Genomic DNA, 17,365 nt, shown 5'->3' with positions numbered 1-17,365 from the left:
ATGACTATAAAATAACAAATTATGCATTAATCATTCACGACCGTGTAATACTCGTCCCAAGTCAATAGATTACCCGTTTTTAATTACATTTTAATATGACTCATTGCGAGGAAAATGTTCGGCATTTATTTGTCAGCTTTGTCTAATGAAAGAAAACCCTTAATTGCGGCGATACTTTGAAATAAAATGCTTCAAGTTATGTTATTGAAAGTATTGACGTCCTTCTGCCAATAAGTTTGTTTTGTTTTATCCTTCGAAAATTGAAATTTTGGGTAGAATTTCTCCTGATCAGGAAGAAATATTCAGCTATGTTGGTGAGCTTTAAAAGGGCACATAAAGTAAAACCAATAGGATCGTTACAACGCATTCACCTGCATCGGAAAACTCTAGAAAATTAATCTTTCGCTGGTAAACAGCTGTAAACCAGAAGAGTTTGAATGCTGTAACTATGGTAACAAAATACCCTCTGATTGTTTTTGACCTCGTATGAAAATAGGAAACTTGAATTTAAAGGAATAGAGCGGTAATACCCGAAGGCAAAAAAACTTATGTACTCTTCTCTACATAGAGAGGGTCTCACAGTAGTAGGGTTAACTGTTAGCCGAAAAACGACAGAAAATAATTTATTTAGCCGTAAGGCGTATAAATTAACAAATTTTAACCGCAAGTCGCTAAATAAGTTAACCGTAAAAGGTTTTTTTTCTAATAACGTAGGAAAGTATGTAACTGTTGGAAGCAAAATAGTTAAAATTTAAAATTTTTACCGTTAGCAGTAAGAGCCATCGCCTCATTGAGACCCTGTATATATCAGTTTTTATCTTTCGCTGTTTTACTTTTAAATCGGACCTGGCAGGAATTAAGCACCAAATCGTTTCAACTACTAAGTTTTAATGGGTGGATGCTTGAATGAATGAATGAATGAATGAAAGCCTTTATTTAAAGAGGGTAGCACTTAATAGCAGAGGCTAATAAATTTGTGGCCCTCGATGCTTTCCAATACACAATAAACTTCACAAACTGTCAGCATTCCTCGTTGAGATGAAATCATCCAATTTTGAAAACGTAAACACGCATCATTATTCCTCTTGCTGGAGTGAACGACTGGCTAAAATGCATAAAAAAAGTATGCGTTTAGAAACGGAAACGCAGTAGTGTGGTAGGGGCCTAAACCGAAACTCATGATCAATGAGTAATCGTTGACTTGTTTTCTATTAATGATAATAGTTAATTTTCCTGTTTATCATATTCTGTTTTATAACCTGTAGTAGATTCCAATAATTTTTGAGACTTTTCTTCCTCATCAAGAGAAACCACACATCAGATGACATTTTATCACCTTTTTTTTGTATTTATACAAACTAAGTACACAACCTTACGCAATGCGTGAACCTATCTATAACAAAGACCTTAGACGTCATAGGCGGCGGAGCTATGAGGGGTGGGGCCGTAGTTTCCCCCAGACAAAAAATTGGGAGGGCAGAGCCCCCCCAAGATATTTCTTGGCCACCTCAACCACTTAGTGGAAAGTCCCTTTAATCAGCCATTGTTATACAAACCGTTATCAAATATGTCGTAATACAAACACGAGTTAATCTCATTAATACTCATGAAACCTCAGTACATGTCAAGCGCAGACAAATGTAATTGACGTATCTATTAAACAAATAACGAAATCAACTTCCTCTTTTTCCAAAAAGTAACGGAGACCACCATCCATTCCCCGAGAGCTTCAACGGGGAAGAATAAGAGATTTTTAAACTTAAACACACAAACAAGAAAACAAAAATTAAACAAGCTTGAACAATGCAACGAACATTTCGGTAGGCTCTAACTAATAAGGGATTATTCAGTGCTGAAAAAACTTGATTGAGGCATTCGTTTTTGTTGCTTTGGTTCTCTATCATAGATGTGCAATGAACATGACAGTTTAGAAATCCACTGGTCTTATTTTCATCTCGGTTATCTTCAGTGAATAATAATATCCTCTCCAGTCAAGCCAGTTCACACCATTAGCGAAGGAAGAATGATTGCCTCGAAGATACAAGCCATTCAGATTTGAAACGTGACAACGCTTGTACCACCATGCTCCCTTGTACGAAAAGGCGCAGTTGCAGTCGGTGCATTGATCGTTATCTTGATCTTTAGTGGTGAATGGCATATCGCGATGATATCGGCGGAAAGAGTCACCAGCACTTCCTAACGTAATGAATAGTTTTCTGTTAAACTTGAACAACAACGAACCGTTTTTCAAGGCAAAACAAATCTAGAACTTTTAGATCAACATACAATTTAAAACTGAATAATGAAGTATCATTGTTCTCCGTGCTATAAAAGTATACACATGATAACGTTCATAAATGTATTTCTCGAGATGACCAAACTTGCATTGCTTCATTAGGATAACTGTGCATGATCCTCAATACCTTCAGATTTAATCAACGCCTGGTATACGCCGATCAAAATTGTATTAATGTGAGCTAAGGAAATTCCAATTTTTCTTCGACAGCTATCGATGTAAATGGAGTAAGCTCCTTTACAGTGATTCGCACTACTCTCCCCTCAACATGTGTGGAAAAAAATATGATGGAAAATTACCGTTTTACCTGAGTAAGAACCAAGAATCAGCTTGTACTTGTCATTCTCGTCCATGACACCAAACATTTTGTACTCAGCATATCGAGTATTCCCTTCAAAGTCTTCCAAGTCTACACGCAGTGTGTTCTTTTTATTAGAGGTCAAGCGGTGAATCTTGTCCAGTCCGAGCCAAAACTCGCCATTTAAGTCACCAAAACCGTGCTTATAGTCGTTCCAGATGCGGTAGAAATCAACCGAGCCGTCCAGTCTCCTCTGGAACACAGTCCATCCTCCACCGTCTGTCGTTTGGTCACAGAATACTTCAAAGGCTGGCAAATTATCAGGTTTAACAATGTACATACCATTTTCTCTTTCTCCAGCTTTGTAAATGTCAGCACAATTTCTCTTTGGAGATGGCACTGTGAATGTATGAGGAAAATGTTAAGTTTAATGTCCTACACATTTATGTGTATTTTTACAGGATTTTGATTCCAATGTATTTTCTTTTGGCTGCAAATGAAAGTAAAACGGTTTTTTTTTTTCTTTTTTGTTTTTGTTTTTTTGTTTTTCAACAGTTTTTTTGTTTTGTTTTTGTTTTTGTTTTTGTTTTTTTTCCAAATCTGGAATTATTCCAAGGTTTTCTTCTTTTTACAAGGAGAATAACTCTACGATTTTTTTTAAGCAATCAAATGTTTACAATTTTAAAACACCTTTTTGTTACAGTGACATCAGTGTTTAAGAATTCAAAAGAAACTGACAGATTATTTTACCGCTCGTTATTGTTTTTTTTTTTTTTGTCTTTGTTTTCTCTTTTGCTTTGTATTTTGCTTTTTTTGATCCAATGCGGCACAGAAACAATCTCAAGCTGTTGATACAAGCTCCATAAACACTGAGGTTTATGTCTTATACCCCATTCACACCAAAGCCTAAACATGCTTTAAAGCTGTTTTGTTAAACATGGTTTAACACAACAGCTCCATGGAAGCTGCTCAAATCAATATTTGGTTGACTTCAAATGTGGCACATTGAAAATACATTTTAGCAATTGCTTGAATCTTGTGGAAAATTTAGTTTTTCAGTTCTCTGCTTCTGATTTTTATTCAGTTAAACCTGGTTTAACTAAACAAGTTTTCTGGTGTGAATGGGGTATTAGACACCTAATAAGATCTGTTCGGTGTTTCGGTATAACACGTTCTATGATTCATCTTCAGGGGAAAACAGATTGTCCGAGGAGTCAAACTTGATGAATTTCCAGATCCTCTCCAATAAACTGAAATAAACCAATTGTTAAAAAAAAAAAAGTCAGTCAATCAACACAAAAGGTGAGTAAATGGAAACGCAGATTTAACCCTTAAATTGGCAGCTTTCCCCAATAAATCCATCACAACAAACACAACGGAAACCTCTACTGGTGAATCCAGCTTGGCAGGTGCCATTGTTCAAACATGAGCCGCTGCTGCAGAGATTCTGTCGAAAAAAAAAATTAAAAAAAGTGGAAATTGCTTTAGGTTAAAAACTGTAACAATTTTAGCTAAGTCTGACTACACTCAGTTTGATAGGAATGTGAATTTTACCTCGATTGCAAGGTATGTGTGCCCTGGCTTATTCACGAGAAGAAATGGAGCATGGTTTTTCTCAGTTGCGTTGTTCAGCTCGCATTTTTGGTTTCCTCCAATTACAGGTCCAACATTGATGGACACGCAATTAGGCTCTATATAACACATCACTCTGCAGCTCCTTTCATTAGGCACTTCTACACTTTTGATCGTGTTATTTTTCATGACCATGTTTGGTATTGGATCCTTGAATATGACGTTTCGACAATCGTCCCCTGTGGTAGGCAAAACGAATAAACTTAATTGTTTCCACTTACTTGCGCTGATTGCCTTTTTTGAATTGGTGAAGCAGCACATTAAACCACGCTATCTAAAAACAGTGGAACCTTTATATAACGCAGTCCTCCGTATAACGAACGACAATTCAGTTTCAGCCCGGCTAAAGTTACAGTAAAATGTATGCCACGAAACCTCGATATAACGAACCCTCGATATAACGAACCCTCGATATAACGAACCCTCGATATAACGAACCAATTTCCCCAGTCCCTTGGCCCTTCGTTAAATCGAGGTTCCACGGTACCTTATTTTTCATGAAAACCTTACAGAATCTTCTCTAAAGGGGTTTCCTCTCTAGAAAATTCAATTCTACCAAGGAGGTAACATAACAAAAATTAATTTTTATGCGTGAGTTTACCGATGGCAAAGAAATATTAAGGAACATATCGGGAATATTACCATAGCATTAATAACTACAGCCAAGAGAGTATAAACTGAGAGAACTTACTTCCCATACATACCCCTCTTCCTAAGATAAATGTTTAAATCCAATTTTAGTGCGCACTCCCGCGGTGCGACTTTTTTTGAGAACAACAGCCTGCGGTTTGTGGTTTGTGGGGTTCGCTATGATAGCGTGATCACATTTTTTTGGTCAAGACGATAAAAATACAATGTCAGAAAGCGTAACGTCCGTAATCTCTGAGCACTAATCTTAAAGCCCAGAGGTGGCGTAGCCGATTCTTCATTTTCTCCGGTACGGTCTAAAATCTTTCAACGTAACCCTTGATTGGGTTCCCAAAGGAAAAATAAAATCATACGAAAACTTCCGGACACCCTGTCTAGTTTAATGCTTAATGGAGAATGATTACAGTTGATAAGCTTCTCGAACACAGGCTGGAGCTGTTCAAAAAAAAAAATATGAATTATTCATTTTGCAAAGCGCGATGCTGTTGAAAGGATTTGTCCAAAGATCACGGGATTTAATATTTTGCCAATTTCAATGTTGCATTAGCAATAATTTTGGCACCTAGACTTAAAAAAGTGTCATGGGTCACGGGGATAAGTTCTCTTAGGCCCGGTTCAAACGTCGAACTTTACATGTGCCGAACCTAATACCTATTTGGGTCGACCTAAATAATTAAGTTCGGCAGTTGATTCAGACGTCGATCCTAATAGAGTCGAACCAAACTGCCGAATAACAAAATTAAACCCATTATGGTCAGCGGTCAATCATAATCAACCAATTCAACATGGCGGAGTTTTCTAGCGCGGGAAACAATGCTGAAGAAGTTCTAATCGCTAATGCCATCCGTGAAGGTAGAAGAAGGCGCCTTAACATGCAAATGGCATTAAACAACCTAGTAGCTCGGAGGAGGAAAGTATTGAATACTTGTTTGCTTGTTTTATTGTTGATTTCATCGCAACGAAACAGCATCACTCCTGTGTCTCGCTCCTGTCGTCGGTTGACCAGAAACACTGGATGGTGGGAGAATGCTTGGAACAATTATTCGGAGGCGAGATTCAAGAAAACATTTAGGGTTTCTCGGTCAACGTTCAGGTACATATTAAATCGCATTGGCCCATTTCTTGCTAGAGAAATAGTGACGGAGGATCCAATTTCCCCAGAACTGAGGCTAGCTCTTTGTTTGTATCGACTGGGCCGCGGAGATTATTTCTATACTATCGCAGAGATGGCAGGTTTAGGATTATCAACGGTATGTTCCATCGTTAATGAAGTCTGCCAGCTCCTTGTTGACCATCTTTGGAGTGAGTGCGTGTCTAGTCATATGCCCAAGACTCAGGATGACTTTAAGAAAAAAATGTTGGATATGGACGAGTTTTGGCAATTTCCTTGCTGTTGGGCAGCAATAGACGGCTGTCACATTCCCATTAAATGCCCTCCTGGTGGACTTGAGGCATGCAAGGAATATCATAACTTTAAGAACTTTTATTCCATAATACTAATGGGCCTGGTAGATTCCCATTACAGATTTGTTTGGGGCAGCTGTGGGTTCCCCGGGAACTCCCATGATGCTGTAATTTTTCGTTCCACCGACCTCTGGAACTCAATACAAGAAGGTTTTATTCCAACAATTGGTAAAGATGTGGGTGAAATTACTGTCCCACCCCTCATTGTTGGAGACTCTGCATTCCCCCTTCGTTCTTGGTTAATGAAGCCATTTACCAATGCTGTATTGACACCTCAGCAGCGTTACTTCAACTATCGCTTGAGTAGAGCACGCATGGTCACAGAAGCTGCATACGGCCAACTTAAGGGTAGGTGGAGAGTCCTACTCCGGAAAAGTGAAACCAGCCGAGATCAAGTCCGCATAACCACCCTAGCATGTATTGTACTTCATAATATTTGTATTATGCAGGGAGATGCCATCTCAAGAAAGCTTGATCTATCTGTGGATGAAAGTGGTGGAAAGAGGGACAGGGAGGAGTTGAGAAAGTTGCTGCAGATGAGCGACTGCCCAAGCCTAAAGGATGCTTCTTATGAGGCAGCTAGAGTCAGAGATGCACTTTGTGCAAAATTATGGCTTGAGAAGCAAACAGGGAAAGTTTGTTAACTGCTACATAGTCCATTATTAGTTTAAGGGGGCATTGGTATATTCACAAATTTCCCAATACATACATGTACATGTAGCACTCATTTTTCACAACTTATTGCAAAATCAGAGTAGTTGTGAAACATTTAGTCAACTTTACATCTATTTGATAGTGGTGGAATTTGTGAGTATCCCTAATGATGCTGAAGTAGTGCTGGCTTTTGTATGATTATGCTTGGACCATGAAACAGATACTGCACAATTAGATTAACCCCAATTAGCTGCTGCTGGGCTGAGGACTAGTCAATAGCCAAGAAGTAATTAGGGGTGTATTTAGCACCCGTGCATATAGCTTAAAAAGAATGTAACATTCTGAAGGGCCAATTCGAAAGAAATGTACCTTAAGTCAAAACAAAAGACCATACTAGACCGATACACTTCAATATTCTTTTAAACATACCTACTGCAAACTGTTTCATGGTCAAGGTAAATTTACTACATTGTAGTGTATCAATCCCACAGTTAAAAAGGACTGCAGTACTTTCATGAGTTGATTGTTAGTGTCTTTTGTATAGCTCTTTGATGAATGCGTGTTAGTGTCAAAAATTTAACAAAAAGAACCCATAGTGGTTATAATGTCAAGCAACTCTTACTGTTAGCTTCCAATAAACATTCAATACAGATATCCCAAAACATTGAACTTTATATTGTTTTGCTAGAAGTTTTTAAGGCTCACCATTTTGTACCACTTGCAGTATTGATGTACTTGAGTTAAGCAGATTGAGAGCATCATTGGTGTAGAAGGAAATGCACTACCCACATAAAGGGACTAAAAATGGTTTTTTACATAGTGTTGTTCCACAAATATCCATACTCCCCTTTTTGTCTCCATACTTTCCTTCAACAACTTGGGCCATTTAAGGATCTCTTCTGTTCAAAAAGTGCAATTGTCCTCAATGAGGTGGGTATGGATATTTTAGGAACAATATATAAGTCCTGTGCACTTAAATATCAGGTGGAAGGAAATACATTAAACCAAAAAAAGTCAATATTATTTCCATAAAAATGATGATAACGTGCTCTGTTATTTATTCGATCCATGTCACATAATTTGTCATGGTAAGTAAATAATACAAACCGATTTCAATATACATGTACATAATATCTAAAATGGAATATTTGTTTTCAATGAAGGAAAATAAAAATTAAATAAATCCTTTAAATTAAATAATTCATTATTTACTTAAATAATCCATTTTCTTCCAATAGTTTTACACAATTCACTAAATGACATTGACTTATAAACTATATATTTTCATTGCGTTTTCCAAATCATATTGACCAAACTATATTAATCATCAGATGTTTATAACATCACTGATTGAACATGTGCTGTAAAAAAGCAAACACTTCCCTACAGCTGTACAATAATGTGTTGTAAAAAATTGCTTTTACAATATTAAAACTGTTTACTTTGAACATGAACTTTTGAATTTATTACCTAACAAAATTCACAAGCTTTGTGCAAAACATTAACCATCGACTTGCTTCTTTTTTTTTACAAGAAAAAAATACTAACAGGAACAGAGGAGTAATATCATTAAGCACAAAAAGGGGGTTATGCGTGATCATCACAACCGCGTGTATTTAGGTGTAGCAACAAAACTTTGGTCTAATCCCATTGCATCCTGATAAGGTGCCCCAGGGGACCATTCAGGCATGCTCGATCCTGGGTGACTTGGGATAGCCTGTGCACCACTATGCCAGCTTGGGTAAGGGCTAAAATTTGCGTTATATCTGTGTTCATTGCTGGAATAGGGAATGCTGTGAAAGCTGGCCTCACTTCTTTGGTTGAGCAAAAGCTGAAACAATTTGAGCTCATGCTGTCTAGACTTTTCCATTTCTTCTTTCATAAATGATATCAGTTCTTTTGTGGGGTCATTTTGAACAGCCTCCTTTACAAGGGTCAGTGCCTCTATTGTTGCTGTATCCAATCTCTCTTTAGATGACTGCCTTCTTTTTGCTTTCACAGGAACAAATAGTTCTTTTTCTTTGGCACTATCATCCACACATTCTCCCGAAAGATCACTAGGTGAAGGTGAGGCTGAGGGTTCCAGTGCTAAATCAGGCTGACAAGATTCTCTTGTCTTCACTACTTCAAACAAAGCAGTGAACCAATTGCCAAATCCTTGATCCTCCTGAAATCTTTTGATCCCAGTTGCTGTTTTTTGTGTCAGGGCTGCTTGCTTACACACGCAGACACATTTTTTGAACTTGCTACGCAACTGATTAACAGAGAAATTGAAGTTTTCACCCCTTGCAGAGGCTCTAGCTTTAACTTCTTTCAAAATCTCTCCATACAGCTCTCCATTTCTTTGATTTTTTGTGTTTGTAAAAATAAGTTTCTTTTTATATGAGTTGCTACTCACGATGATATCTATAAGATCATCAAGTACCCGTGGACACCACTTGGCTTTGCGACCAGGTTTCTTTTTCTTGTTTCCTTTTGCTTTTTTGAAGAAAAGTTTGCGGGATGTTTTCGAGTCTCCATCACTTTCATCCTCTTCTACCTCATCATCATCGTCGGATTCAGCCATTTGTTTCCTACCAGTGGCAGAAAAATAACAATAACACACTTTATCATCGAGGTAATGATAACAATAACATACATTATTATTCAACCAAAATATTTTTCCTTTTCGGAGATGGCTTAGCCAGTGTTGATCATGATAAGTGAAAGATTTATGTGAATTGTTCAATAACTCAAAAGATTATTGAACTGTGAGGGTGCATAAGCTCAAGTGTTTTTGCAGAGCTTAAGAAAATGGTCAAAAGGGGGGATAGAATTGCACAGGTTATTTGAAGTGAAATAGCCAAATAAAATAGTGTCTAAAAAACATAACAACAGCAGGGAAAATACCACTCAAGAAGAATATCTGCTAGTTTAAACATCCATTTATATAGAGACAGAAACTTCCATCAGGCGAGGAAAGCATCCTTTTTACTTCGAAATATTTTTCAAGAATTCTTAGTTTGCAACCATGCGATAAGGCAGCCATTTTGGGGGTCAATAAGGATGATTAGTACTACAATAATAATATATATATTTATATCTTATCCACTACATATAAATATCTGCTTTTGCTATATTCCACTGCATTACTTATATTAACATTCATCTACAAACGTTTGTAAGTAACTGCTTAACTTGTCTGTTAATGGTGGGAAACAAGTTTTAAAGATCACAGGTATAACATCACATGGCAATAGAAGCAAACTTTGCTTCTATTGCCACGTGATGTTATACCTTATACTTAGTAAGGGTTGTTTCATATTCGAAACTATACATGAGGATGTATTGTTTGTACACTGACCTTTTCCTTTTATCTCCATTCACCGATTTTTTTTTTAGTGGAAGGTCGTTCTTCTTGCTTCTCAGGAACTGTATCTTCGCGGGATTCATCAGAATCGTCATCTACAACATTCACGGTCTTTAATTCGCTCTCTTCCATGACTTCTTTGAAGCATGGCTCGCAATATGCCACTGAACTCCCCGCTTTCCAACCAATGACAGTTTCATCGTCCTCAAAGATGGAGCAGGGCATGCAGAAATATTCCTTGCACTTCAAACAAGTATACTTTGTAGTTTTTAGGCAAGACGAACAACATTGCTCTTCTTTCCCCGCCACTTTATTCGAATGTTGTCTTTTGCGCATGACAACTACGTAAAAACTAGTGGGATTGTGGGAAAAAAATTACTAATTTAATGTATGCATAATGTATGCATTAGGTTCGGCACATGTGAAGTTCGACGTATGAATCGAAGCCGATCTTTTGCCGTTCTATTCGACTAGCTCAGTCGAATAGAACGGCAGAGTCGACCCAAATACAAAAGTGCCGTTCCTAATTGATTCATACGTCGAACTTCACATGTGCCGAACCTAATAATTAGGTTCGGCACATGTAAAGTTCGACGTTTGAACCGGGCCTTAGCTTTTAATCTCTAGTTGCGCCACCATATTTTTTAATCGTTTGTTTCAATTCCTTAATTTGCTCTTTTAGTACGCATATTTTGAAGGGGGTTTTTGTAACATGATGAAGAAACGCATTGTCTAATAGTCTGTACTACAATTATATGTTTTATAACTTCTTTGGAGTTCAACATTATTTGTTTCTTGTATTCCATAGATCGTGACATTTTGAATTAGATCAGGTGTATTTGCATTAAGATCTTTGCTTTGATCACCACGTAGCGCATGAAGTACTACAAATGGTTTCGAGGAAACTGCACCAGAGACATGAAACACGAGGAATTGAAAAGGGGCGTTATACTTACCAGTGCAACAGAACCATGATGGGAAGGTTAATCCAAGAAAAATGCAGAGATTTCTAAAGATAGCTTCAAGGGAAAACTTTAACTGCATCGCTATAAAAATAAATATGTGTAACTCCAAGATAAAAATAAAAATCATGACCATATCAAAGTCGTTCTGAGTAATTAAACGTTCTGTTTTCTTATGAAGTTGAATGTTGATAAATGCTATACAGGTGTTCAGAATTTATTTCTCAGCTATCTCTACTTAATTAAAGGAATTCTTAATTATCACGATATTTCGAAAATAAATTCTATGTTCAGTTATGTTATCGGAAGAATCGAGGTCATTCTGCTGAAGGCCTATTTTCATTTCCTTTCTTTGAAAAATGTATTCTTAGGTGAAATTTCTTATCTCGTTATTAAATATTCATTCAGGTAGGTAAAAAAAGGAAAATAAAACATCCATAAATTGCAATTCATTACCAATTTTTTTTTTTTTTTTTGCTCTCCCAATTTATCTTTTGCTTAGTCATAGCTTTTTACTAATGTTTCGGTTAAAACTGACATAGAGCACTCCACGCTTATGCCATGAATTTATAACTGAATTTCATCATTTTTAGCCTCTGTTTACCTTGCAGTAACTAATTGAGTATAATTTATTTGCACTGGGCCTTTCTCAACAAGTGAAAACAGGAGATGGATATATATCAGAGAGGTGGTCCAAAGTTAGCTTCAATGGTTTTGTAGCTCCGTCTGCCACTCTACGAGCAGACTGAGCTACTACGAAGGCCAAATAAAGTTTTGCAATTCGTACGAAACAGACGCTCTACCGATGAAATGTCGGATTGTTTGTGACATTCAAAATTATTTTTCATTTTTCTTAGGTCAAAAATCTCTTCCGCACCGTCGAATAACATTCCATGTTGTTAGTATGAAGATTAAGTAGTATCAACTTTGACTATTCTAGCATGCGATAATATATGCTAAATTTTCATTCGGTAAGTTTCTCCGGGTACAGAATTGTTCTTAATTTCTTCAGCCAGCTGTCAAACTGGTCAAAGCAATATCACAAGTAGTTTGAAAAGAATTCCTCACCTTCTAACCGATAATTTGTTTTCCGTGACTTGATTCTGTGTTGGGGGTGTGTGTCAGAAATGAAAATCGTGTCTTGATGCCCTCTACAAAAGTTAGAAGTGTTATAAAACAAAACGGTTTGTTTTTGTTTCTTAATTCTTCTTGTCGAGCTGTTCAAATTGTTGATAGTCATCAGATCATAGCTTTTGTCTTTAACCCTCAGACTGACTTGTTTTATCTTTCTAACAATGGACATGTAAAGCCACGTTACTCTTGAAATACTTCAATAAAAATCTTGCACAGGGTTTTTTGAAAAAGGTCTAACTCTTAAACCAAACTGCAAATGATTATATGCCATTAGTGATGGAAGGAAACAAAAACACAGAGCACTTAGAACTTACTGATAATCTTTATCTATAAAACATTTGTCTTAACTGTAGCTTTTGTGTGAGCTTTCCATTCAACGCATCCTCTCGCCTGAGGGGGAAAGAGTGAGGGCAGACAGACCTTGTTGACTTTTGATAAAAATTTATTTTAGTAATGATATATTTGTGGAGGTAATCGCACGATTTCGGGTGCAATTTGAAATTTGGAATAAATGAGGACGAACAAATTTCACGGTCGAGCGCATGAAATATTTTTGGAAAAATTTTACGTGTTTACTCTAAATTGCATGAAGTAATTCGTATGATAACTTATTCATTATAAACTTGTAAATAACAGTGAGGCGGAGAAACGTGTTTATCGTCTTGCCACGAGCAAACCAAGCGCAAAACTTACCATCTTTCTTATTCTATTTACAAAACAATGAAATGGTTTTACTTAGTTAGGCAATCACATGCATAGCTACGAATCAAATGCATAAATAATGTATTCAAACCTTTGTCAACTCTACTCAACCTCATTCGACGCCTCTTTTTATACCATATTACCATATTCACGCTGTTACTTGAAAATTGCATATGTCCTAGCCAATTGGGATGAAAAAATTATGCCATATATGGTATTAATAACATCATCAGAAACCGAAAACATTTTGACGTAGTATCTGTTCGTTGATAAAAGAAAAAGTTCAAGCAATAGCTTTTTCCTCGATAAAACGCTTAAGAATAACCTGAGAAGAATTGTAATCAGTTCATGCGAATCATTTCGAATTTGTAGTCTTCTTCACACAGGAGGCCATCGGCCTGAGTGATGATGAAATATACAATGTTTCAGAGAATGTGTAATTCTATTATGTGTACAGTAAGTGTATACTCAGTTTCATCAAGTACCAAGTTCTAACTTGCGTTCGGGTGTAAAAGGATGCAATGTATTTATAAGATAATGCTAGCTGATCTCGTTTTGGAAAATGTGGTTATTTAACTTCATTTTGAAATCATTCCATCTCGAGAGTACGATTGTTTTATCTCTTTAGGCGGGCTGTTCCATAACACATAAAAGAATAAGGGAGGGATTACAACAAGATAATTTGGTTTTATCAGAGCGAATGTCGAGTTTCGCTCTGACAAAGGGTTAAGGTGTCATCAGTTAGGAAGATCGCTTGTATAAAACAGGACTAAAATAGGGTCTTAGATGGTTCACTGTGGAACACCACATTGAAGAATCCAACAGGCCGGTTGATTTATTGCAATTTATTAGACAGGTTTGTGAACGATTACTTAGATAAGAACAAAACCATTTGAGGGAGGTTCATCTAATGCTCTAATGCTATAGATCCTTAAGTTAGGCAATAGAAAAACCATGTTACTTATTTTGTGGCGATCGATGCTTCTTAGCTTTTTTTTTTTAAGACGCAATCGAAAACTCCCTGAATAAAAGCCTATGAAAGCGCGTTGTTGATGATGTAATCGAGCGATGATAGTGGTCCGAGTTCTAGAATTCCTTTGTTTTCGTCAACTACGATACATCGGAGTAGGTTTTATTCTCTTCGAGTACATCTAGAGAGACTGTTTAGTACAATTCGGCCTTGAACTCATAATATTCGTCCTTTTTATTGGTTATAATTTGGATATGTCAACAAAGTTGAAATGGTAAATTGGCCACCGTAACGATTACAAAAGCTGACGTTTCGAGCGTTAGCGTTTCGTCGGAGCGAATAGAGGAATTGTGGGTTGTGCGTGCTTTTAAAGGCAGAAATTGGAGCTACGTTATTGGTGGGAACATGGCAACGAGAAAAACATGAATAAATTAATGGAATGAAAAACTCTTTATTGGTTACTTTACACCTTTTTTCATTTTATACTTCACTTAGCCTACTTTTCCGCTTTCTCCTTTCTCCGCATCTTTAATTTTAACTAATCCAAGAATAAGCTCTACGCGGCATATTTTACTACTCCCAGATAATGCACTGATCGGCAAAAGCTTTAGATTACAAACATTCCATCCTTTTCGACGCAGTCCATCACGCGAGTAAAAAAAAAACTGTGAAAAAAAAAATTGCCGCTAGGGTACCGCGGGGAACTCTTGAAGTGACGCCGATGCCAAGACAAGAGCTCAGCGAGCGAGGCGTCTCACTCATGGAGCCCCTGCTGCCCATCGGTGTCACTTTAAGAGTTTCCCGAGGCGCGCTAACATACGTCAACCTTTTTTTCACTGACTCGCGCGACGGACCTCGCCGAAAAAGAGGGACTGTTTGTAGTCTACAAAAGCTTGGATTCAGCTCTAAAACTTGAGATCTTTCTTACAAAACGTTCTGACTACCTGATGACATTTGACAACTTCAAACTGAAATTGATTATTGTAACAACTATGACCAGAAAAATGACTTTGAGATAAAATGTGAAATACCGTATGGCTGTGATTGACGGTATTTTCTCTACAGAATCGTTCTAAGACATATCTGCTATCCACAAAATTGGTCAAAGTGTAATACGTATAAGTAGCCAACAGAGATATTTCTTACCCTCTGAATGGCAAATTGTTTATTGTACTTGGTTTTGTTCCTGGGGTTAGTGAAAACTTTATGGTGTCGTGCTTTTCTGTATAGAATTCTCAGTTTATTGACTGGTATTAGTAAGATTGCTAAATGGCTGTATTCATCACTTGGTGAGCGTTTCCAGAATTTCTGTGACATCCAGTGGCTGAGTGATCACAGAGTTTCTGTGACAACCTGTGATTGCGAATGATCGCAGAATTTCTTCAACATCCAGTGTTTAAGTGGTCACAGAATTTCTGGGACACCTTGTGATTGAGTGATCACAGAATTTCTGTGACGTCCAGTGGTTGAATAGTTGCTGAATTTCTGTAACAACTTGTGACTGAGGGGTCTCAAAACTTCTGCGACAGCTTGTGACTGAGCTATCGCAAAATTTTTGCAGCATCAAGTAGTTGAGTGGTTGCAGAATTTCTGCGACTACTTGTGACTGAGTGATAGCAGAATTTCTGTGACATCAGTGAATGAGTGGCTGCAGAATTTCTGCCACGACTTATGACTGGGTGATCGCAGAAGTTTTGCGACATCCAGTGGTTGAGTGGTTGCAGAATTTCTGCGACAACTTAGTACTGAGTGATCGCAGAATTTCTGCGACGTCTAGTGACTGAGTGGTTGCAGAATTTCTGCAACATCTAGTGGCTGAGAGAGGTCGTAGAATTTCTGTGACATCAGGTGACTGGTTGCAGAATTTCTACAATATCCATTTACTGAGTGGTTGCAGATTACCTCTGCATCTTTCCATGGTCGACTCTTAACACATAGTTGTTTACGGACATGCTCAATCTTGCAGGGGAAAATAAGATTTTGTAATCTTTTTAAGATTTTCACCGCAAAATTTGATTAATTTTGGTCTTTTTCCTATACGTGCAGAGGAAAACTATTGATTTATCAAAAAATAGGCTATTTTGGAAAACACAAAATAGTTTGGAAAGCGTTTACGGGGCCAGTATCTGGTTCCATCACCCTTAAAATGACTTTTACTAACTCGGACTATGAAGATAAAAGTCTGCTCTTTAGGAATTCAGTTTCTTACTTGTAGAACATACCTCAATCAATTCTGATGCATTGTCAGCACTAATAACTGTTACCTTATACTCATGAAACTCCAGAGATATGCCAAACGCATTCGAATGCCGTATCAGAATATGATTCATTCTACAGATAACGTTTTCCTATCTTAGGAACGAGGTAGGGACCATCATCCATTCCCCGGTAACTTCCAGGGAAAGGATCATTAAGAAGCAAGAAAAATTCTAAATTAGCCAGGCGTGAACTATATAACAAACATTGATATTTCAGTAAACACCAACTGATTAGTGATTTTTTTAACACTAAAAAGACTGGATAGACACCCGTTTTTTGTTAAGTTGGTATTGTCATAGTTTTGCAATAAACATGTTCAGTCTATAAAACCTTAGAAAATTCAACGAGCGTTCAATAAGCGCCAACCCATCTGTGTTAGTACTGAACAGACTTTATCAAGTCATTCGTTTTTGCTAAGTAGGTACTTTATCATAATCATAAAATAAGCATGACAGTTCAGAAACTCGCTGGTCTTATTTTCATCTCGGTTCTCTTCAGGGAGTAATAATATCCTTTCCAGGTTTTCCAGTTCACACCTTCGGCATAGGAGGGGTGACGTCCATGATGATACAAGCCATTAAGATTCGAGGCGTGATATGCGTTGTACCACCAGGCTCCTTTGAACTTGATGGGGAAGTTTTCGTCTTGGCTATTATCATTCATTATCTTGATCTCTGGTAGTGAAGGGCCGACTAGGAGGGAAAGAGTGACCAGCATTTCCTGAAAAAGAAAGAGGAGAGTCATCGCTATTTCTCTAACTTACAATTCGCACCATTAAATGAGCAAAATTTATCTTAAACAACCGTAGAGACGGAAACAATTTAACAATAAGAATTCAAATAAAAGTAAACTAATAGCAATCTCCATGATCCTTTTCAGAGACGTAGGCCGAGAAGCATTTGTTACAAACCCTAATACTGATGAGGTTTTGGCATCAAATTGATAGACGTCAAAACAAAGAGAACGTTGACTAATACCTCTAGCTCTTTATATCACT

General features: G+C 37.3%; 2 protein-coding genes across 3 annotated transcripts; both read right to left on the bottom strand.

Moving 5' to 3' along the window:
• Positions 1-1,516: 1,516 nt before the first annotated feature.
• LOC148734170 (uncharacterized) lies at positions 1,517-12,724 on the bottom strand. Of its 2 annotated transcripts, none has more exons than XM_088755572.1 (6): positions 12,372-12,724; positions 11,298-11,387; positions 4,149-4,405; positions 3,978-4,041; positions 2,604-2,993; positions 1,517-2,196 (listed from the first exon to the last, which is right to left on the bottom strand). In XM_088755572.1, exons 1-6 carry the CDS (start codon positions 12,604-12,606, stop codon positions 1,928-1,930), a joined length of 1,305 nt encoding a protein of 434 aa, XP_088611698.1. In that variant the 5' UTR covers positions 12,607-12,724; the 3' UTR covers positions 1,517-1,927. The 2 variants fall into 2 exon arrangements, with proteins under 2 accessions (XP_088611698.1, XP_088611697.1); XM_088755571.1 differs by having other exon boundaries at positions 3,924-4,041; positions 12,372-12,720.
• On the bottom strand, positions 8,028-10,651 carry LOC148734171 (uncharacterized). Its single transcript, XM_088755575.1, has 2 exons — positions 10,336-10,651; positions 8,028-9,565 (listed from the first exon to the last, which is right to left on the bottom strand). Exons 1-2 carry the CDS (start codon positions 10,434-10,436, stop codon positions 8,593-8,595), a joined length of 1,074 nt encoding a protein of 357 aa, XP_088611701.1. The 5' UTR covers positions 10,437-10,651; the 3' UTR covers positions 8,028-8,592.
• Positions 12,725-17,365: the final 4,641 nt, after the last annotated feature.

This window comes from Stylophora pistillata, chromosome 3 (genome assembly GCF_964205215.1).
Source record: "Stylophora pistillata chromosome 3, jaStyPist1.2, whole genome shotgun sequence".
NCBI lineage: Eukaryota > Metazoa > Cnidaria > Anthozoa > Scleractinia > Pocilloporidae > Stylophora > Stylophora pistillata.
The sequence above is the reverse complement of the archived record's forward strand: the minus strand, read 5'-3'. Positions and strand labels throughout refer to the sequence as shown.

Coding starts and splice junctions, on each gene's coding strand:
- LOC148734171 (XM_088755575.1), bottom strand. CDS start 10,436: ATGACGATTCTGATGAATCCCGCGAAGATACAGTTCCTGAGAAGCAAG. Junction 9,566..10,335: donor AATGGAGATAAAAGGAAAAG/GTCAGTGTACAA, acceptor TGCCACTGGTAG/GAAACAAATGGCTGAATCCG.
- LOC148734170 (XM_088755571.1), bottom strand. CDS start 12,606: ATGTCCATTGTTAGAAAGATAAAACAAGTCAGTCTGAGGGTTAAAGAC. Junction 4,406..11,297: donor ATCATGGTTCTGTTGCACTG/GTAAGTATAACG, acceptor TGCCTACCACAG/GGGACGATTGTCGAAACGTC. Junction 2,197..2,603: donor GATTCTTGGTTCTTACTCAG/GTAAAACGGTAA, acceptor TCATTACGTTAG/GAAGTGCTGGTGACTCTTTC.